We start from the raw sequence: 22,922 nt of genomic DNA on the forward strand, positions 1-22,922 counted from the left end.
GGTAAATAATTATTTGGTTAACTATTATGTGACAATAAAATGACACATTCAAAAACAAATTTGAAATAAAAAAATATTTTTCAGGAGGACAATATATCTTTGAAACTGTTACGTCAGCAAGCGAGCAGCGTTTTTTGTAAGAAATATTTCTTGTTTAATAGTAAAGTTCGGTAAATCGCGCGTATAGCTTCTAGAATCTTTACTAAAATTGTATAGAAAGCTGGTACACATTTGGTATTTAGTTTAAACCACCTAATGTAATCTTGTTTACTAACTTTAATTATCTAACTACAATATTAAAAGTATTGTAGTTAGATACACCTAGATGTAACTATCTCATTCTATAATGATACTGTTGAACGAAAAAAAAAATAATGCTATTTTAATAGCGTCTGTGAGGTGGTTTCCCGAATGATCGTAAAATCAAAACGGCAACTACTGTTCTCATTACATTCTTTTGCTTTTTGTTGCCATTTGTGGTTTTTACTACATACTTGTTTGTTTAGTTGCTTTCTTTTTTGTCTGTTTTTAGCCTCTTTGAGACTTTTAGAGATGTTTAAGACTATTTTTAACACCAGTCTTGCTAGGCCCTATTGTGTCTGTGTCTCCTTTGTTTACCATGCTGTACAAAGGACTGCACAGTGCTGCCAGTTCCTTTGTTTCTGGGCTTGGCTATAGGTATGTGTCAGCCTACCTGACAGGTTCTCCTTCATACTCTTCACGTATTGCTATGCTTAGTTTATGGAAGCGTTCTCATATTTCGTCAACTCTTGTTAATACGCTAAAAGATCGGATCCTTGAGGAACGCCTCATGACAAACTGCTTGATGATGATGAAATGGAACGCACTTTAATGGCATATGTGCGAGAAACTAAATACGATTCAATCCAAGTGAGGACCTTGCCAGAGATACCAAACACTGATTTGAGACGATGAAGTAGAAGAGAATGGTTGACAGTATCAAAAGCAGCAGAATAGTCCAATAGAACTAAAAGAACTTCGCGACCAGAATCAATGGCCCTAATCAAATCATTGTGCACACGGACTATGAGTGGCCCTGTATGCAGACTGAAAGTTTCCGAGAAGTTTATTTTCTGCAAGGTAATTGTGAAGCTGTATGCATGAAATTCTTTTAAGCACCTTGGAAAGAAAGAAAATGTTTGGGATCGGCCGGTAGTTAGCAAGGATATTGTGATCCAGCTTAGGTTTTTTAATTATAGGAGTGATGATGGCGTGCTTTAAGTGTGATGGAAATTTGCCAGTTGAAAATGAGGTGTTGATAATGGATGTTATACATTATGAGCTCATTTATGTGAGTTTTCAGCAAGGATGTAGGAAGAGGATCAAGGTCACATGATCGTGTGCGAGATGCCATGATTACTTCCAATATGTTCTCTGATGTTGAAACATCCCAGTTTTCCAGACTTGAAGTAGCAGGTGGTAGCACTGCAGGTTCCGGAGGGGTGTGTAGAAAGCGACGACCTCGAATTGGACGACCCCAACGACCCGGGCGACCTCGAATTGGACGACCTAGAATTGGACGACCCATAACACGAAACCGACGACCCCTACAGCCTAGCCTAGCCTAGGCCTAAGTGTGGTATAACATCCCGAAGCCGAACATAGCCAAAGATCTTTAAACCATACCTTATATAATAATCGCAAGCAAGCAATTGATTGAAAAAATACAGAAATATCGCCATTTGATACTGAATGTGTCGACACGAACAAACGAACAGATATGGAACGCCAACGCCGCCGCTGAAAAAGGGGCCGTTTTGACCTGGTTTGCCATGTTTATGATATTTCGTGTGCTAATCGAGTCGAATGCAGTTTTAATGATGCACTCTTGGCGTTCCATATCTGTTCGTTTGTTCGTATCGACACATTCAGTATCAAATGGCGATATTTCTGTATTTTTTCAATCAATTGTTTGCTTGCGAGTATTATATAAGGTATGGTTTAAAGATCTTTGGCTATGTTCGGCTTCGGGATGTTATACCACACTTGGGCCTAGGCTAGGCTAGGCTATAAGGGTCGTCGGTTTCGTGTTATGGGTCGTCCAATTCTAGGTCGTCCAATTCGAGGTCGCCCGGGTCGTTGGAGTCGTCCAATTCGAGGTCGTCGCTTTCTACACACCCGGTTCCGGGTGTATACCAAAACATGAACTTAGGATATGGTCATTGACCTTCTGAATTTTATCTCTGAAAAAGTCAGCAACCTCTTCAGTAAGGGCGTCTGGTTCAGCATATGAAGGCAAAACCTGACCATGACCTGGATCTGTAAGTTCGTTGACGAGATGAAAAAGGTTACGCAGATCGCATTTCTGAAAACGAGTAGTGTGATACTGTTTCTTTGCTTCGGTAAGGTGTAACGAGTAGTCACGACAGGAACGATGATAAGACTGTTTATCAGTACTGCTATTTGACTTCTTCCACTTTCTCTCTGCAATACGCTTTAGACGTTTCTCACTCCGAAGTTGGTCGTTGTACCACGGGGCGTGGGGACGTAAAGTGATTTTACGGTCAACCACAGGCGCATGCTTGTCAAGAAGATTTACAAGAAGAGTATTGTATTGTTGGACTAGGGTGTTTAAGCAGTCAGAAGGATTGAGTAACAGTGATGATGAACGAATATCATCACAGAACTCAACGTGATTGATTTCCTTAAGCTGGCGCTGCTGTCTGTGCACAATAATAAAAGGTGGACGACTCAGGTTGACCAAAGCAGTTAAAGCCATATGATCATATGGCAAGTCATCATAGCAGTCGAGAGCCGATACAAAATTACTAGAGGTACGTGTAATTATGAGCGATTTCTCATCTTTACTTGAGCAGGTCTCCCTCTGCAACGATAACGTGGAATTACTAATTGCCGGTGATTTTAACTTCCATGTGAATGATGATGGTGTACTCATGCTAATACTTTTCTTGATATTTTACAATCGGCATGCCTGAAGAACCACACAGCAATGCCTACTCATGTAAATGGTAACACACTTGACCTCAACTAAGTTTGTTCTTTGCTGAAGGAGGAGGGCGATAAACTATAAATACTCTTAAGGCTGTGTTAGATGGTGGTGTTGAGACACTAAGATCGATGTATTCAAGCGCTTTGAAGGAAGTAGTATCGTGGAGATGAACATTAAAACCAGATTTAATAAGAAGAAGAACTCCACCTCCTCTAGAAGAACGTGGTAAGCTGTGAGTTGTATAATGTGGCAGAGTTTTAGTGATGTTTCCTAAAGCAAAGTTATCACGTTTATCACCAGTAAACCAAGTCTCTGTTACAGCCATTATATCGACCTTGTGTTCAATGATGAAATTACACAAATGATAGGATTTGCGTTTTAGAGAGCGAGCATTCCATAGTGCAAAGTGGGAGTCAGGAGCCCGAGATGAGATGATGTTTCTTGGAAAAAAATGCCAGGTTACTTCTTTTAACACCACGAGAAAACGTAGTAATAATGTGCTTAGCTCTATTCTTGATTTTAGGAATTTGCTTATGCACATGTTTCCCAGCACGACAACCCCTAGTACCCTTCTTTTTATCTTATACACCACTCCACTTGAATCATTAATAAACGCACATGGTCTAAACTGCATGTTCTATGCTGACGATACACAGCTGTATTTGGATTTTTCACCCTTTAATCTTCATAATACTATGTCTAAAATCTCTGCATGTTTGAAAGACATACACACACGGTCATTATTCAATCATCTGCAACTTAACATACACAAGACAGAGCTTATTCCTACATCACGATTCCGAAAATCTCTGCCATTGCAACCATCATCTGTATTAGATCTTAAACCATCCTCAGAAGTTCGAAGTCTTGGGGTTTACATGGATTCCCACTTGCGGATGGATGCTAACATCAATGCCATCTGTCGTTCTGCTATGGTTGGGATTAGGAAGATTGGTCTAATTCGTAGGTTTCTGGATAGGGAAACAACTACACGACTTCTGCATGCCTTTATATCATCACGTCTGGACTACTGTAACAGTTTTCATGTCGCACTGCCCAAGACCCTGCTTAGGAAGTTGCAGATGTTACAAAATAGTGCTGCCCGTCTAGTGTGTCAAACTAAGCGTAGAGACCACATAACACCTATCTTGCATGAACTGCACTGGCTTCCGGTAAAGGAGCGTGTCAACTTCAAGATATTGCTACTCACATATAAATCTCTTCATGGCCTTGCACCGAGGTACATCGACAATGTTCTCACTCCACAATCCTCATGTCGTAATCTTCGTTCCAAATCTCAGAATCGTCTTGTTTCTGCTAAAGTGAAGACCATCTCATACGGTCACCGTGCTTTATCTTATGCAGCTCCTATGCTTTGGAATTCTCTTCCAAACTACATTAAAGATGCACAGTCAGTGACTGTTTTTAAGAGGCTTCTTAAGACTTATTTGTTTCTTAAAGCATTTTAATCTCCTTTTTTCTCCTTTTCCATGCCACCTAGATTGTTTTAGATCTATTTTTGTAGGGCAGGAGGCGCCTGAGTCCCGGATGACCGAGACAGTGACACAACTGGTTCTGCCCGGGGTTCAATTAGACCGATCCCTGGTTAGCGACGAAGGCGTATTCCCTTACTGCGGTTTGGTTTTTTTTTGGCATGGTTGGATTTCCCTTTTTTCATATTAATTTATGTACAGCGCTTAGAGGTTTCACAACATTAGGCGCTATATAAATCCAAGATATTATTATTATTTATGCCCCAAAAGCTCGGACGAGTTCAAATTTGAAGGGAAAGGGTCATAGGTCAAGGTCACAACTAATAAAAAACTATTTTACTGCCTAGAGACCACAGTTTTTATCCGATTCTCACCAAACTTAGCCACAAAGACCAATGACTCATCATATAATTGTGGTTAAGTTTTGAAGGGTCAGGGTCAAAGATCAAGGTCCGCAAAAAAAAATTTAAAATAATAATAAAAAAAAAACCTCAGCGGGACTTGAACCAGCGATATCAACTGTGAGAGGCTGGATACATAACCATTACACCAAACTCTCATCCACAACTTTGTAGTGTGCAGTTAGCCTATTTACACTTACAACTAATAAAACATTTTTTTTAAAAATATATATATTTTCCGGGGACATTTTATGTAAGGGAATTTTACAGTAGGCGGAGGTTTGTACTCTCAGAGTACCCTCTAGTTATCATTATTTTTTTTGTCAGTATTATTAATATTTTAAAGTTTAAAGCGAATATTATTATTATTAAAAATATAATTGATAATTAATTTTATTATACTGTTATTATTAAAATAAATGCAACTGTTATATGATTATTTATTCTTATTATATTTAATTTTAATAGTTATTTGTAATTTAATTAAACGTGATACTATTTTTATTATATTATTTAGTCTTATTTTTAGTACTATATTATTTATTTTATTTAATTTAGATTTAGGTTAGATGATATAATTTTGGAGAAAGGGAAAAAAATAAAAAATAAATAAAATAGATATATATATATATATAAATCATATAAGTCCAAAAGCAAATTACTGACAAAAATGACAATGCTGTATATATAAATATATACAGTATTATTTACAGTTTTATTACATAAAATGTCCCCGGAAAAAATATATATTAAAAAAAAATTTTTTTTAGTAGTTGTAAGTGTATATATGTATATATATACACTGTTGGAGAAAGGGAAAAAAAAAATAAATAAATAAAATAGATATATATATATATATAAATCATATAAGTCCAAAAGCAAATTACCCACAGCATTGTCATTTTTTTCAGTAATTTGCCTTTGGATTTATATATATATATATATATATATATATATATATATATATATATATATAAATCATACTGTAAATTATAGAAACAGTGCTCATATTCGGAACATGATCTCATAATCGCGTCGAGCATAGCTCATTGGCGAAAGTTCCGTATTTTTTAGTTGTATGAAAAAATGTCTCTGGCGGGATTCGAACCTGCAACCTCTCGCTTACAGGGCGAGTATCATACCAATGAGCTATGCTCGACGCGATTATGAGATCATGTTCCGAATATGAGCACTGTTTCTATAATTTACAGTATGATTTATATATAATTTACACAGTGCTACGCAACATCATTGATTTATATATATATATATATATATATATATAAAAAATACGGAACTTTCGCCAATGAGCTATGCTCGACGCGATTATGAGATCATGTTCCGAATATGAGCACTGTTTCTATAATTTACAGTATGATTTATATATAATTTACACAGTGCTACGCAACATCATTGATTTATATATAGGACTAGTGCTGTTCCGCCGTACTACTACGCCGAGAATGTTAAAGAGTCGCTATCCAATCGAGTTCGAACAATACCATGAAAGCCCCAGTGGTCTAATGGTTAGGACATCTGCATATCAAGCAGGCGGTCCGAGTTCGAGTCTCGGTTGGGGCGACTTTTTCTCATTCTCACAGATTTCCTCATCTTTATCGTTTCAAATTAATTAATTAAATTTCAGTATATCACCGGGCGGTTTAGAATTAATGTTCTTTGCCTGATTTGTTTATATATATATATATATATATACTCAGGTTGAAGTTATCAGACCGTTAGGATAGAGTGCTCAATACCAAGGTAGAGCATAAATAAATAAAATAACAGCAGAAAACTTGGTTACTTCATTGTTTTAATCACTACAAATTTGTTTCGTACGACCAGCATGTAGCTGGCCGCACTCTTCAGGTGAAATGTAAAACATAAGTGACACAGTTGTCTCATAGTGCTTAATAGAAGTGAGTCATCAGGAAGTCGTATACAATAGCCTATTGTTTTAGATTTAGATAAACTATTTGGATCTGCAATTTAGTAAGAATTTTTTCCTATGTCTACAAGTAGAGACTAACTCGTTCTTACGGTTCAGTGAGCATAGCTCTGGATTCGTCAAAAGAAGAAACATATGTCGGACTAACTGAAAACCAGTTTAAAACCAGATACAGAAACCATACGTCTTCATTCCGGAACGAAAAACTAAGAAACGCAACAGAACTCAGTAAATATATATGGACACTTAAAGACTCTAAAACAAATTACTCAATTAAATGGAAAATTATAAAGAAATGCAAACCTTACTCAAATATTAACAAAAGATGTAATTTATGTATATATGAAAAGTATATTATTATATGTCAACCAGAGCTATGCTCACTGAACCGTAAGAACGAGTTAGTCTCTACTTGTAGACATAGGAAAAAATTCTTACTAAATTGCAGATCCAAATAGTTTATCTAAATCTAAAACAATAGGCTATTGTATACGACTTCCTGATGACTCACTTCTATTAAGCACTATGAGACAACTGTGTCACTTATGTTTTACATTTCACCTGAAGAGTGCGGCCAGCTACATGCTGGTCGTACGAAACAAATTTGTAGTGATTAAAACAATGAAGTAACCAAGTTTTCTGCTGTTATTTTATTTATATATATATATATATATATATATATAAACACAGTAGGCAAAGAACATTAATTCTAAACCGCCCGGTGATATACTGAAATTTAATTAATTAATTTGAAACGATAAAGATGAGGAAATCTGTGAGAATGAGAAAAAGTCGCCCCAACCGAGACTCGAACTCGGACCGTCTGCTTGATATGCAGTTGCCCTATAACCATTAGACCATATATACATATATGTCTATATATATATATATGAATGATGAAAGGTTATAAATATAGCCTTTCATCATTCACCTCATGCCATTATTTGTACCATTACTTATTTCTTAAATCTAAACATACTCTTATTCTAGAATGTTCATGTAGATTACTGTATGTGTTGTTAGGGAATGGTAATTTATTACATTGAAGGCAACATGTTTGCACAAATGTGGTTGTTTGCACATTTCACGGCTCAACAGGAGCATGCACTATGGAAGCAGAAGAACATGATATGGAGGTCGTACAAATAGAGATGGATGACGAACATAATATGGAGGAAATAAATCAGATATAGAGAAGAGTAAGGCCTACGGAGCAGAAACAAATTAAGATGGAGAAAAGAGACATTTATTTAGAATGGGGATAAATTACTTACAATTTGAAAAAAAAATGACACCACTTATTTTGATTCGAACTCATTTTATTTTATCTTTATTATAAAAGTTAGGCTATTGCGCACTAAAAAAATGTGAATGTAATCCGGTGTAATAATAAAAACTATCCCTGAACGTAACCCTCTAAATAATTTTCAACTACCAATAATATTTTCTTTTTTTATTCCTTTTATCATAACCTTGAAGCCTGTCTCTCCCTAATACTCCCTCCTACAATGTTATTTTCTAGACTTAATATACTCTTACGTAAGTATCTTTTTGGCATAGTCATCTTAAACATCAGTTGTCTACTTTTTTCATTTCATTACATTTCGTCAAATTTCATATCACACTACATTGTTACCTTCATATAAAAGACATTTTTTATAATTAGATTTCTGTTTTTTCCTTATTATCTAACTATTCTTGTTCCATTAGTTTTGGAATTATTATTTTTGCTATACATAATTTCTTCTTCAAAATATTATAGAGGGCGCTTTTCAAGAATGAAATTTCCTGCCAATCTTCTTTTTCGAGTAGAGCGCGAGTAGCGTGACGAAGAAGGAAATCCGATCCCTGCGTTTAGTCAAAGGTTTAGTTTAGCAGCAGCGCTAAGCAGCAAGCCTACCTCGAGGAGGAGAGTTTCTGGAAGAAAGTGTACACGTTGACACTTTAGGCACGTAGGCCAGAGCTTAGCCACTCTGACAATTTGCTTACTTGGAGGTTTTAGCAGTTATAACGCTTTCTGCAAAGGTAAGTGTATCCTCTTCTAGGCTTGGGCGTAAATACAGGTATTTAACATTACTGTTTATTGTCGAATATATGAATGAGGTTCCGTATCGAAAGGCAGCATAACAAACATTATTTATTTGTGTTTGTGTTATCAGTTTATTGGTGTTTTGCTTGACTGACTTTTCATTGTCTGGTGTGTGAATCAAAACAAACCAGGACCAACAACTTACAGTATGTTATGTACTGCAGTACTAGGCCTAAGTTTTAATATTTTTTAGCATTGATACTCTATATTTATTACCTTTTCTTTTACTTTATTTACTTTAACGAATGTCAATTGTTAATGTTATTGTTAGTGTCTACAGCCTACAGGATTTGGCATAGGCCTAGGCCGCCTAGCCTAGGTTTTGTTTGTTTATTTAAGACTAATACTAATAGTAAAGAGCAGATTTTGCTTGTAAACTAAAAAAGGTCTAGTGCTATTTATTGTGGGTAATTGTAAGTTTTAACTTTGTTTGTAACAGTTTATGTTTGTCAGCTTTCAAGATTAACATTTGTTATGCTTTCTTTTTCAGAAAGACATTGCAAATTTATTGCATATATCTACTGTACAGTATAAAGTAACTTTAATTGTTAACTCTAGACTATACCGGAAGCAATCAAGGGTAATAAACAAACTAAAATTAATGGTTGGTAAACAGTTTTTAAAATACTGTTCCAAGAATACAGTTCGCTGCAATACAATAATAATCAAAAGAGATAATAGTGTAGAGTTCTGTTGATAAACAAAATTATAGAAATACAGTAGTAGAAGTAGTAACTGTATTATTCAGGGGTGGATTTAGGCAGGGCATTTAACAGCGATATCTTTTTAAAAATAAAATAATGAATATTTTTATTTTTCTGCAACCTTTTCTACGACGTATCGTTTTATCATTTATGAAATATTTAGCCCCCCTCCCCCCTAATCTATAACGCTGGATCCGCGCTGGTAGTAGTAACAGTAGTAATTTCATATTTCTCAGTGGAAATTAAACTTTTAAAAAGTTTCTTTTTTTCTAATCTGTATTCGTTTAACTACAGTTAAAGTAAATTCCTTTTTATAAGAAAACTAAAAATGATACACATGGAAGGAATATGTCTGAATGTATATAGGAATGAATGAAATAGTATACAGTAGGCCCTTACTATTGGTATAATTGATTGAAGTACAAGATTTTGTACTCTACTCCATGGTTGAAGTAAATTGATTTAATGTACAATTGGTACAACATGCCACATTCCCTGAAGACCCCAACAGACACTGTAACCTTTGTAAACCCAGTCAATTCCTGCATATTTAATAATTCTGGTTTTATCTGTATCCTTGATTGTCTGGTGGTTATTTTTTATTTTTGACAAAAATATTTTAGAATTTAAACACTATGTTATACAGTAACTGATTAGCATACATGTGTAATTAATATTAAAACAAGTCAGTATGTATGTCTATATACGGATGTGTATGAGGACGGATTATATACAATATTTGGAGTTATTATCATGTAAGGAAATTGAGACTGACAACTCTTATAACTGAAAAGTAAGCCAAAATCACACATCTTGAAAATAAGGCAAAAGAAATAAATTAAAAGCTCATGGTCCAATATGGTTAATATATACTTGCAAAACATTTTGAGAAGATCTCTATTTTTTCTGTTACCAAATGCACTATCTTATAAAATATGTACATTGGTGTATGTGATGTGATATTAAATAGTTGTGAAGTTTTAGCAGTAACCTGCAAGTACAGATAATACCATTATATATCTTTTGAACTATAATGATTTGGTGTCATAATGTCATCTTTGCAATTGAGTGAATAGTTCCAACAGGTGTGTTCATATTCCAATAGTACTCTCAGTAGATCTTACAAATCTCTAAGGCTTTCCTTTGATGATGTACAGTATACAGTACTATACAGAGGGTCTCTCAACTTAAAAAAAGAAAGCTTCATCAGATATGATGTTTTATTGAATTGCAAAATATTCAATCATTTCAATACATATATAGTCAGGAAGAATTTGATTCAAACCTACATTTAATACAGTATGCTTGTCTCTCTTTCCTTTTCTGCTAGTGGCCAGGCATTACAGTTTACTAATAGTAATAACTCGTAATAATTAATTAAGTAATAAGTAATAATTCTTGCGAACTTCTACAGGGTAGTACAGTAAGCGAAGAATACGGTATAAAGCCCAGTACACTATACACCGTTCTGGTTATTATCGGGATAACTTTTGTGATTTTCGTCCTGAACTAAACATAGATATTTCTTATCTTCACAGAGTCACAATGAAGTTGATGTCCTTGTTGCTATGCATGGTGGCTGTTGCTACGGCAGATAAATTCACAGCACTTGTTGAGCTTGAAAATTCTATTTATATTGAAAATAACATGGTAAATCAATTAAATAGCTACATCCAGGCAGAAGAAAAGAAAATTGAGCATCTTAAAGAGTAAGTTAGTATATAATATTTATATCGGTACAAGAATGATGTTAATGACCTTTTGTTTCCACCAAGCGCATCATGATTTATACGCAGCTATTGAGCGCAACTGTCATTCTGCACATGCTCATATGTATCTGAGCATGTGCAAAATTACTTTGTTACTTGATAGGCTCATAGCTTAGTGGCACATCATGAAAACGAAATGTACGAAATGTACTTATTGTACATGACTGTACAGCAATCATCTCAACTTTATTTAGGTCATCTTCGTAAATGATATAAAAAAGCTGTATCTCCCTGATAAAACAGCCAATCAACCATATCTTTCAATACAGAGTGTGCGATGTGGATTTAAATATATCATACAATTTAGTTTAAAATGATTTAAACCGGTTATTTCCTCGTAGGATAGACAGGCTTTTAGAATAAACACCTTGTTAGAGCAGTTAGTAAGTTTATTTTGCTTGTAGTAATGTAAAATAAATGTTTTGTTGAGTATCATTGGTGAGGTCATAGCCATGAGGCCTTTCTGGGGTTAGCCTCATCTAGTAAAGATCATATCCATGAGGCCTCTCTAGGGTTAGCCTCATGTAGTAATTGTTAAGAAAATAATTCATTTAAATGATGAATGATTGGTGACCTCTTATTTCCTGTCATTTAGTATAAATTGATAATTTTGAAAATACTGTACATGTACTTTACATTCAATGAAATCAGAAATGGTTGGTTAAACAGGAGTGTTGAACGCCCTGCTGTGAAACATACTATGACTGTTGTATTCAATGCAACCTTGTCATACCTGACTCAGAAAACAAGTAGTTTGTGTTGAAACGCAATAACATTGGGTATTGCTAAACTGCGCAAACCAAGCGCAAACAGTGCAAACCTCAAAAAAACCTGCGCAAACCTCTTCCAAATGGCTAAATGGCTTAGTATTGGTTCTATCACGACCAGGACTATCATAGCAGGTAATTTATGAAAAAAGATTATGAAATTGCTGTAAGTTGGCTTTTTTTTTGGGCGAAAAACATCATTTTTTGGATAAAATGTCAGATTTTACAGTGTAAATCGTGCAAACCTAAAAAAAACCCTGAAAAATACTGTATACTATACTGTATATTATATATAAACAAAATCGTATTATTTATTATTACAGTTTTTCTTTATAATTCGTTCTATTTGCTAGATACTAAAATGATGTACAGTGATAATCTTATAACCCTTTAAATAATCTCTTCCACTCAACAAAAATCATGCGACTGATTTACTATAAGATTTAATAATTATATAAGATTGATAAAAGGTCTTCTCTCCTATTTTGTAGATTTATAATTTCCAATCTTTCAAAATTTGGTTGTAGATTCAAAATATGATTTAAAAATATCCTATCCCTGTTCCACTGCCAGGAATGAAATATGGCATCCTATCTTGTCCCACTAAATCAAATTATTTCTAGATTTGGTTTTACATTTCCTTTATGAATCATGGCAAGGAAATATCTAAATATACGGTAATTTAACATTCTGTTTGTGTTGCAAGCCAAATTCCATATTATGAATCAACATTTTACATAATTAATTATCAAACGTATTACTGACAAGCTTATTGATCTGTGGAATTTCATAATTATAGAAAGTGTCAGAAAGTACAGACGTCCTTCCCTTTAAATTTATCAATAGTCCTAGAGGAAATGCCAGTATGTTTCCCAGAAAGAATATTAAATCATAGTCTATGTTAAAGAAATATTTTATTTTTTATTTATATTTTATTTCAACACACAGCGAAAAGCCAATTACAGCATGCCTTACATAAAAAAAACAACAAAAAAGAAATATAAAAATATAAAATATCATATATACAGTACAGAAAGTTAAAAAAGCGTACCAACAGAGTATGCAACAGAGCATGAACTTAATATTATTCGATAAGAATTTGTATTGGTATTAAATATTCAGTAGTAAATTTACACACAAAATGTGTAAAATAGTAGGAAACCAGTAGCCATTCAGTAACTTTTCAAACAGGAAATGGTCAGTTTAATTGACTAGACTACAAGGACGTATGCCAGAGTTGCTTTCCCATCTGCTTTGTCTGTGTAAAACCATGGATAGTGCATTTTAGTACTTTGGTGTACTTTAATTGATGACCTATGCTTTAGTATAGTAGTTACCAAAATAGTACAGGAACTGAGCTAACCAGGTCACGCCCTCAATCATCTCAGTTACTAAAATAATATGAATTGCTTTCCAGGTTGGCAAGCAAGTTAACGAGGGTCAGCCAAGAGGCAGTGGAAGACCCTGACCGATACCTCCATCATCCGGTCAACAGCTTCCTTCTCATCAAACGGTTTCACTATGATTGGCAGGAGGTGGAGAATTTTATTAGACTTGATGAGCCACGCACAGGTAAGGCTTTGTATTAATTGATTTATATCTAAAAGCTATACACATGCACTATCATAACCTATGTTCTATGTACACTTATGCTGATCTGAATCATAAGTAAATCAGCGGTAAGTGCTGGTATCATCAGTTAACTCGCATTACACCTCCATGTCGTTAACCCTCTATGTTCAGCCGATATAAAACAGAATTTAATTTGGATAAACCACAGTTTCACTCTGATAAACTGCAATGTAATACTGTAACTAAAAAATAGAATGTATACATAGTATACAGTAGCTTTAATTATTCATTTAAAGCATTCATTCACCATCTACAAAATAGAATGTAATAGTATACAGTACAGTAGCTTTAATTATTCATTTAAAGCATTCATTCACCATCTACAAAATTATTTCAACCTTTGTACAGACTAGATTCACAATGTGTATAATTGAATTATAATGTAGGTCATACTGTAGTTTAAACAGGAGTTAAATTAACTCTTCCCTGGTTTAAATAACAATTCCATGTGGTAGGGCTACAATACTTTGATTAATTAGTTTCTATTTTGATGGTCCATTTCACAGTAGCCTCCACTTTGTTTTAGGTCAATTCGAGCCTACTTATCTTTGTTTTGTGTTTTTTTATAGATTACATAGCAAACATCTCATCATACAAAGATATTATACCGTCAGCAGAAGACGTTGAGGGTGCTGCTGTGGCATTGCTGAGGTTGCAGGATACGTACAAATTGACGACATCTGCAATATCAAATGGAAGCATACAAGGCACATGGGACACAGAACCTCTTTCTGGTATGTGATCATTTTATATTATTAATGTCAGTTTTGATGAAATGATTGACAAGTGATTCTGACTGATGGATGAAATGTTGAGCAGTTGAATTAAGCTCTGTCTACACTATCAAACTAGTTTGACAAAAAAGTGTGATGTGCCCAAATATGGTAGTGATATGCTTAAATATGGTAGTGATATGACATCATCAGTCCATATATAGGCACATCATATTTTTTTTTCACAAAAATGTTGATAGTGTAGACAGAGCTTTACTTATTAAGGTTTATTGATTAGCAATGATACTTAACATGTACAAAAGAGACAAGAAACAGGAAAAGGACAATTTGAATGGAAGCTATCAGATTGCCTGTAAAAAGCCAAAATAACTAAACTTCTCCTAAACACTTCTCTGAAAACAAAAACCTTCCCAAAGGTCCTATTTCACTCTTACTATTTAAATTGCATTTAAATTAAATTAAATCTGACATTTTGGACCAGGCCAAGAGTCTCCGTTTTTCTTTTTTTTTATTTCATTGTTTTTGTAAAAAAGAAATTACCAAATTATTTGTTAAACCAGCTTAACATTTTAACTGATTCATTAATAGCTGCCGAGTGTTTTGAGATAGGCCGGGCTGCATACAACAAGGATGATCATTACCACAGTGTACTTTGGATGCAAGAGGCATATAAAAAGATGTTAAAAGAAGAGAGCACAGATACTAAGAAAATTGTTGTCTTGGACTATTTGGCTTATTCAACATATATGGTACTTTATCCTTTTATTTTGTATTTAAATATTCATAATGTTTGTTTAGTGAAAAATTAATTGGTAATGATTTTAATGTGTTTAAGGTTTTTTTACAAATTATAATTATATCAAATTCCTAAAATTTAAAAAAGTAGATTTTTACTTAAATTACAGCAAGGGAATAAAAAAGCAGCTATGATGGTGACAGAAGAACTCCTTAAATTAGGTGAGAATCAATTAATTTATTAACTTAGATATTCAAGTTATGTTATAATGAGGATAAGCTACACTCATTAATATAGTGTTTTAGAGTTGAACTACATCACTAAAATTACAGGGTTGTATCATATATTATGATTTATTATAATATTTCTCGGAAACAAAAAGAAAATCTTGTAAGAAATATGTGTTAACTTTGATTTAAAACAAAAAAAAATTGTATTTGTTTGATATAAATTGTCAAAAGTTTTTCTTGTGAAAATAAATTGCAATTGAAATACTACCAATGTTTAAACTTGGCAATTTTTAAAACCATATCTGTAACCTTTGACCTTGCAGATGACCAGCATGAACGTGCAAAAAGTAATAAAGAATATTTTGAGCATGAAATAGCAAAAGAGAAGAAAGAAAAAGAAGAGAAAAAAGAGGAAGGAGATAACGAAGATAAAGAAGAAGAAACTGTGGATGATGAGGACAATGACCCAATGAACATTGCTCCTGGTGATAGACCGTGGAGCGCCCTCAATGAACGTGATCGTTATGAAGCTTTGTGTCGTGGAGATGAAAGTGTAGTTAAGGTTTGTATTAAAGTGAAATTTTGTCTTTTAAAAAAAATGTTTACATTTTAAGTTAAAAATACATATTCATATGATGTGAATTTAATATTATAAAATGGTAATGCAGCTTGATTGTTGCCTTGCTTTCCAAGTTCTTAGGTTCAAATCCATGCTGTGACACAATACCAAGTCTCTTAATAAGACAGTTTAGCATGTGTTTAGTTTAGTCATTCTTTAAGTGGCAAGTTTGTTTTACGTGTGCTGTAATTTTTAAATTGTTCAAATACACCAGACAAATACCGAACACGTTTATGTATTTGTTATTAGACTATCATCAAGTCTTGTCGTGGTACACATGTAGTATGTGAACTGAAACATATGGACACAAACCACCAATGTAATTACTTAATCAAATTTAACTTTCATTTACTTTTTGAATATATAATTTAACATGTAGCCATTATTGCTGGATGTAGACCTGCTTGTTTGTAAGAAGTACATGTAGAAGAATAACTGTGCCTTGTAACCTGAATTTCACACAGATGTGGATGTACACTTATAGGGCCCCCTTGTGTCCTACAGCTGCCACCAAATGGCACCCCTTTCACCCTCACCTACACACAAGTTTCAATGGAAAGATTTCTAAACAATTTGTTTTCAAATGTTAGGTTCAAGGGAAACCATGGCAACTAAGATGTTTCTACAGGCATAACAACGCACCAAGATTATTACTTAGTCCAATCAAAACAGAAGTTGTTTTCAAAAATCCAACTCTATTGTATTACCACGATATAATGGATGACAGAGAAATTGAAGTCATCAAGTCATTAGCATTACCAAAGGTGAAAAACTTAACTGAAATAACTTAACTGAATTAACTTTAATTGAAATAACTTTACTGAAATAACTTTTACTGAAATAACTTTTACTGAAATAACTTTTACTGAAATAACTTAACTGAAATAACATAACTGAAATAACTTAACTGAAATAACTTAACTGAAATAACTCAATTGTAAGAGAGGTTATTTGAATATTAAATAAGTATCTTATGAATACAATTTCATTATACAAAATCCACATTTTTTTTTATAGTTGAACAGAGCCACAATTCAAAATCCTAAAACCGGTGTATTAGAATATGCTGAATACCGTATAAGTAAAAGTGCCTGGTTGAAAAGCCATGAACATGCTGTTGTAGAAAGTGTGAATAATCGTATACAAGATATTACAGGTTTAACAATGGAAACAGCTGAAGAATTACAGGTAGGAGCAACTTTAATATACATCATTATTATACATCTATAATGTGTAAGTTAAATATGTTAAATTTAATTTCAATAATATACATAAAGAAAAAAATACAAAAATGCAATCTTTTGTATGATACCAGAGATAGCCGATAGAGATAGAGATAGTCGAGAAACTCAACAGTTCTTTTTAGCTATATACGTGGTGTACCGCAAACTTTATATCAACAATAAAATTATATTTATTCAATATATGTTATGTAGCTAGCTCATTTCATAGAGTGCTTGTTTTTTTTAGGTTGTCAATTACGGAATAGGAGGACAGTATGAACCTCATTTTGATTTTGCAAGGGTAAGTAGTAGGTAAATATTGTTGTTAAAATGGAATAGAATTTCATTAATTAGTACAATAATTTCAAGATGTTTTATATGAATATATTTATTACTACATTGAAATAAGATGACATTTTTTTACATTCAAGATGTTGAATTTTACATTCATCATTACCAACATTTGTGTAAAAAAGTAAAATTAGAACTTCTTGTCATTTAAAACTTTCAAAAGTTATAATTAATCTTTATAGTAATAATTTCTTAATTTCTGACAGATATAAATTATAGCATACATGTACAGTACTGTATATTGTTTGAAATGTTTTTGTTTGCAATTAATAATAACATAGTAGCTACGTTTTAATATTAATAATATTTTATTGTGTACAATATATAATTGTTTATATAACAGAGAATGTATCCTTGTTCAGGTCAAAGGTTAAGCTTGCTGCTTACAAGACCCAAATACATGTCTATTCTTTTTATAATCCGCTCATTGTAAGCATGGAGAAATGATTTAAATTATTATTATTATTGAAGTGTGCCTTCACATTTTTACTATAGACATATATGTAGCTTATTTATGTTAACTGTAGCATGATGAGCAGAGTGTTGTAGGGAAGAGTGAGCATTCTTCTCTTCGTTTTGTTGTCTTTTATATTAGCCACAGCATGGTTTTATTTCTAGCATGATCGATAGCACTGGTTTAATGATTTTTATATTTAATTAAAAAGAATAATAATATATTAATAAATAAAATCAGGGTTTTGCAGTTATATTTCTGTCTTTCCTAATATTAGGTAATTAATGCGATGTTTGGAATTTTTGTTACTGTATGCTTGATTAGTTTTGTGTACAATTTTGAGGAAAGGGATGATAAACTGGCAACTATATGCTTAGTTAGTTTTATGTCAATGATTGAGGAAAAGGATGGTCAACTGGCAATAACAGGGAAAGTTTATAAAATGGATGTGGGATGGATGGTTATATGCAATAGAATTCTTAGAATCAGGAAACCAGGCTTTAAAAGTTAATGAACTATGTAATATATTTTTAGTATTATCAAGGAAGAGCAGTTATACTCTTCTCTAGTACTTATAAAGGAATAAGCACATTTAATGTAACACTTCACATGTAATGTTTGATGTAATATTTGACAAAATAGCAGATACTTTAATAGGGGAACCATTCCATGTAGAATTTATAGCCCTGAATTTAGTTATTTTATTTTTTAACTCATAGTTTAATAGTGTGAGTACAGTAGTACTACTGTAATCTTAAAGTATACACTATATGAACTTTAGGAAAAATTTCCATTATGAATTTTTAATTTATTTAATTTATTTTTTTTTCTAAAAAAAAATGGTTTCTTTAGAATTTAAAAGCAAGTAGGTTTTGTGTAGGATTTTATATACTCTTATTTATACTTATTTATTTATATCATACGATATATAATACTTAGACTTATTAACCTCTTGTAAGCATGTGCACTTATTTGGCTGAAGGAGATTAGATGTTACAGATGTTTTATTGTCTTGCAGAGACCAAATGTATATAGCGATGGCAATAGATTAGCAACAATGCTATTTTATGTAAGTAACAAGGTGTGCCATTAGCTGGTAGGAGGATTCAGTTAGCATTGGTAGTTGGCACGCCCCTTGTCACGCCCTTAATACTTGTATTTAGTTCAGAAGCAATCTAATGTATAGTGCTTCTGTTTTGTGTTTACCATTGTACAATTATTTTGTGTGCGTTTCCGTGCCATACTACTTTTTGTGCTTTTCCGTGCCATACCACTGCTAATTGAATTTTCCTCCAGCAACTTATTTGTTCGTTTTATTTAATTATAATTTTTTGTGTTCGTAGAAAGAAGAAGTGAACGCATTCAAAGAACTTGGTACTGGTAATAGAATTGCCACACTTCTTTTTTATGTGAGTATGGCGAGGAAAAAGAAAAGAAAGAAAAAAAGCCACCGAGAAAAAAAGCCATCAGACGTTAATAAATTAAAATAAGAGAGAATTTTGGACATTTGTTTATTACTTTTTTTGATAATTTAATTATATTATTTAATCAAAATTAAGACATGAAAATTCAAAATATTGAAAATTGATGAATTATCATTTGATAGCTTTTGATTCCTGGTGGCTTTTAGTCTCGCAGCCTTTTGATTTCTACCTCGCAATTTGCTGATCATCCAAGAAAGTCTTTCTTGTGTACTCACAAGTCACGCAGCTTTAACCATAATTATTTACTACTTTCTGGCAATGAATGGACCTGAATGGTTCCCACTAGAACACAATGCAACGCAGTAACGTATCGCTGCATAGTGCTGTATTGCTTAATCACAAGTGGGTTTGGAAGGGCATTTTCTTGAATGGTGAATTCGGCCACAGGATTGTTTAACAGGGAGCGTTAACATAATATTAATATTCTGGCAAAAATAAAGTAGTTCATAATTTCATTGTTTAATTTGAGCTCTATCGCTACCCACCTAGTGTTACTAAATATAAAGTTTGTAATCCCATTATTAAAGTGGTGGAAAATTAAGATTAGTTTTATTATATTTCATTAGAAATGGAATATTATTAATTATTATTGATTATACAAGGCATGCTTATAAGTAATTATATCTACGCTGCAATGTTATACAGGCATGCGTTCAGTAATTTGAGCCTAGTAAGAAAATCTGATTATGTTACCTAATATTTGTCGCATTGCATATGTTGCTACATTACCTTGAATCCAGTTCCAACATAAGTACCTTGTTTATTCTATAGATGTTTAAATATAACTTGAACTATTTTGTTTTAATTGCTACATGCCAGTGAATGCCAGATTATTTGTCACCAAGTGAAGTATGTTGGTAAACATAAACAAACTTTAAAAAAGTACACTTATGGTTGAAGTGATCAATAATTACACATTGCTACTGTTAAATACAGGGTCTCATTTTAACAATGAAATGCACCTACTAAGCGGAGTCCAGCTTGTTTGGGAGAGAGTGTCCAGTGTCACATCTCTACACACTAAAGCACACAAGTTCTATTTATTAGCCTACACACTCTAGTAATGGAACTTTATGTCTTTTGCTACCATTGGTGTTTTCTTACATTATTTATCAATTTAAACATTGAAACAAGTTAAATGTTATATCTACTTTACTCATGCACAATTGTTTTTGCACTCCAGAAGTTATTTTATATTTTATAACACCATGATGTCGTGTCATTATTTTGAACCATCCTCAATTAGGTGGTTGTACATTGCATGTTTCAGGTTTTTGTAAAATATTGTTGAATTTGCTTGAATAAGGCTGGTGATGTTGTGGTGTTTCACGTTTTAAGCTTTAAGCTCTGTCTACACTATCGAACACCAAATATGGTAGTGATATGCCCAAATACGGTAGTGATATGACATCATCATGTCCATATATGGGCACATCACATTTTATTGTCACATAAAGTTTGATAGTGTAGACAGAGCTTAACTCTGCAGCGTTTGCTGATATCCTTTGACGTTTACAGGATAAAACAAATAATGAATGTTTATGAGTGGAATGGAGTCCCCTGGTTAAATAGACCAGTCCGTCTCATGAAAATAGTTTATCTATTCCACTCATAAAAATTCCTTGTAGACTATTGAATTGGTTCAAATTTGGGTAAATAATTTACATATGAAAGAATTATATTTTAATTACACAATTTCAACTAATGATTGTTTGGTTTCATTATTGTTTGAAGATTTTAATTATCTTATCTCAATTTTAATTGCTCTTTGTTTTTTAGATGAGTGATGTTGAAGCAGGAGGAGCAACAGTCTTTACTGAAGTTGGTGCCAGAATGATGCCAATTAAGGTATGAATAATGCCAAATAAGGTATGAATAATGCCAAATAAGGTAGGAATAATGGCAAATAAGGTATGAATGATGCCAAATAAGGTATGAGAGTAGTTTACATGCTCCTGCAAAAACCCCCTAATATAATTATCCCTAAAAAGTGTGCAAATTGGGTGAGAATAAATTCTTCAAATACAAGAGGCTTTAAATCTAAAAACTCAAGGTAATTTACTCAACTGTTTTAAAATGATGATATTCATGTTTGTTTCAGAAATCTGCAGCATTTTGGTACAATTTGTATAAGTCTGGAGAAGGTGATTTGTTAACAAGACATGCTGGATGTCCTGTACTGGCTGGCACTAAATGGGGTATGATGTTATTGTTTATATTATTACTTTTAATAATAATAATTACAGTATTAATATATGACATTTTTAGTGTCATGTTATTAAAAACAAACCCTCATATTGGTTTACAAGCAGCATGTCTGGGAGACTGCCCTGGATAGCTTCTTTACTGCGTACTTCTTCCTAAGAGGAGACAGCCAGACATGTTCTAATACTAATAGAGTTGTTGATTTTCTTTCGGAGAGAGAGTTCAAACTTGATTAAAACACTTTGGCCACTAAGTCATATGGATCCCTTATAACATTAGATAAAAATCAGTATAATTTCTTGCGATGCTTAATAAAATAAGTTTTGTTTTTGTTTTGCAGTGAGCAACAAATGGATTCACGAATATGGACAAGAATTTTTACGACCGTGCAGTCTTTATCCCGATGAATAAGTCAACCCAGTGGCAGTCATGTATTTATGTTAAAATTCTAAATTTATACAACGGTACTTTTTGACAAATTTATGCTACTTGTACAAAAGCTTAAAATATCCTTTTCCTCTGCATTTCACAACCATATTTAATGTGTAGATAAATTTGGAATAGTTTTACAGTACGTGAGAATCAGGTATATGTCCTTAGTGTGTAGTTAGTATCAGCCAGGCAATTTAACAACAGGATGCTGAGCTCTGGAGATCAAAGGGTTTATCTGTGGCTGCAACATGATCAGTTCCACGTCCCTTAACAGTCACTGCGTGCCACGGAAAACATGTACATAATACAGTACTGTTGGTATTTGTCGCAGCCAGACATTAGATCTAAGGACTGTTAAAAGTTCCTATCTTGGCAAGGCAAGCTCAGTGTCCTGTTGTTAGATTGCCTTGGTATCAGCCACTTCAGTCAAACTAATGTCACAGCCATTGATTAGCAGGTTGCGATTTGTTTTGATTTTATGTTTCAACCTTTGTGACATGCAATAATGGCTATATGGTATATATAAATATAATTTTTAATCTTTTGTGAATAATCTTTTGGGTTTAAAGCAATTTGAATATATGACAAGTTGTGCCATAATTGCCAATCAACAAAATCAGTAATAAGTTGATTAAGAATTTTAAATATCATCCTCTTGCCCAGAAGCGTTTGTTGTCATA

General features: G+C 33.1%; 2 protein-coding genes across 3 annotated transcripts; both read left to right on the top strand.

Moving 5' to 3' along the window:
* The first annotated feature begins 3,666 nt into the window (after positions 1 to 3,666).
* Positions 3,667 to 4,440, top strand: LOC144845756 (uncharacterized). Its single transcript, XM_078703186.1, has one exon. It carries the CDS (start codon positions 3,667 to 3,669, stop codon positions 4,438 to 4,440), a length of 774 nt encoding a protein of 257 aa, XP_078559312.1.
* A 4,228-nt stretch (positions 4,441 to 8,668) lies between these two features.
* On the top strand, positions 8,669 to 22,309 carry LOC144845868 (prolyl 4-hydroxylase subunit alpha-1-like). 2 transcript variants are annotated; one of them, XM_078703346.1, is made up of 14 exons: positions 8,669 to 8,838; positions 11,145 to 11,315; positions 13,560 to 13,714; positions 14,344 to 14,508; positions 15,097 to 15,257; positions 15,414 to 15,465; positions 15,798 to 16,036; positions 16,684 to 16,857; positions 17,111 to 17,281; positions 17,564 to 17,617; positions 19,140 to 19,190; positions 21,385 to 21,453; positions 21,707 to 21,803; positions 22,151 to 22,309. In XM_078703346.1, exons 2-14 carry the CDS (start codon positions 11,152 to 11,154, stop codon positions 22,219 to 22,221), a joined length of 1,623 nt encoding a protein of 540 aa, XP_078559472.1. In that variant the 5' UTR covers positions 8,669 to 8,838; positions 11,145 to 11,151; the 3' UTR covers positions 22,222 to 22,309. The 2 variants fall into 2 exon arrangements, with proteins under 2 accessions (XP_078559472.1, XP_078559471.1); XM_078703345.1 differs by lacking the exon at positions 19,140 to 19,190 and adding an exon at positions 19,465 to 19,530 and having other exon boundaries at positions 8,671 to 8,838.
* The last annotated feature ends 613 nt before the right edge of the window (positions 22,310 to 22,922 follow it).

This window comes from Antedon bifida, chromosome 6 (genome assembly GCF_963402885.1).
Source record: "Antedon bifida chromosome 6, ecAntBifi1.1, whole genome shotgun sequence".
NCBI classification, from domain to species: Eukaryota; Metazoa; Echinodermata; class Crinoidea; order Comatulida; family Antedonidae; genus Antedon; species Antedon bifida.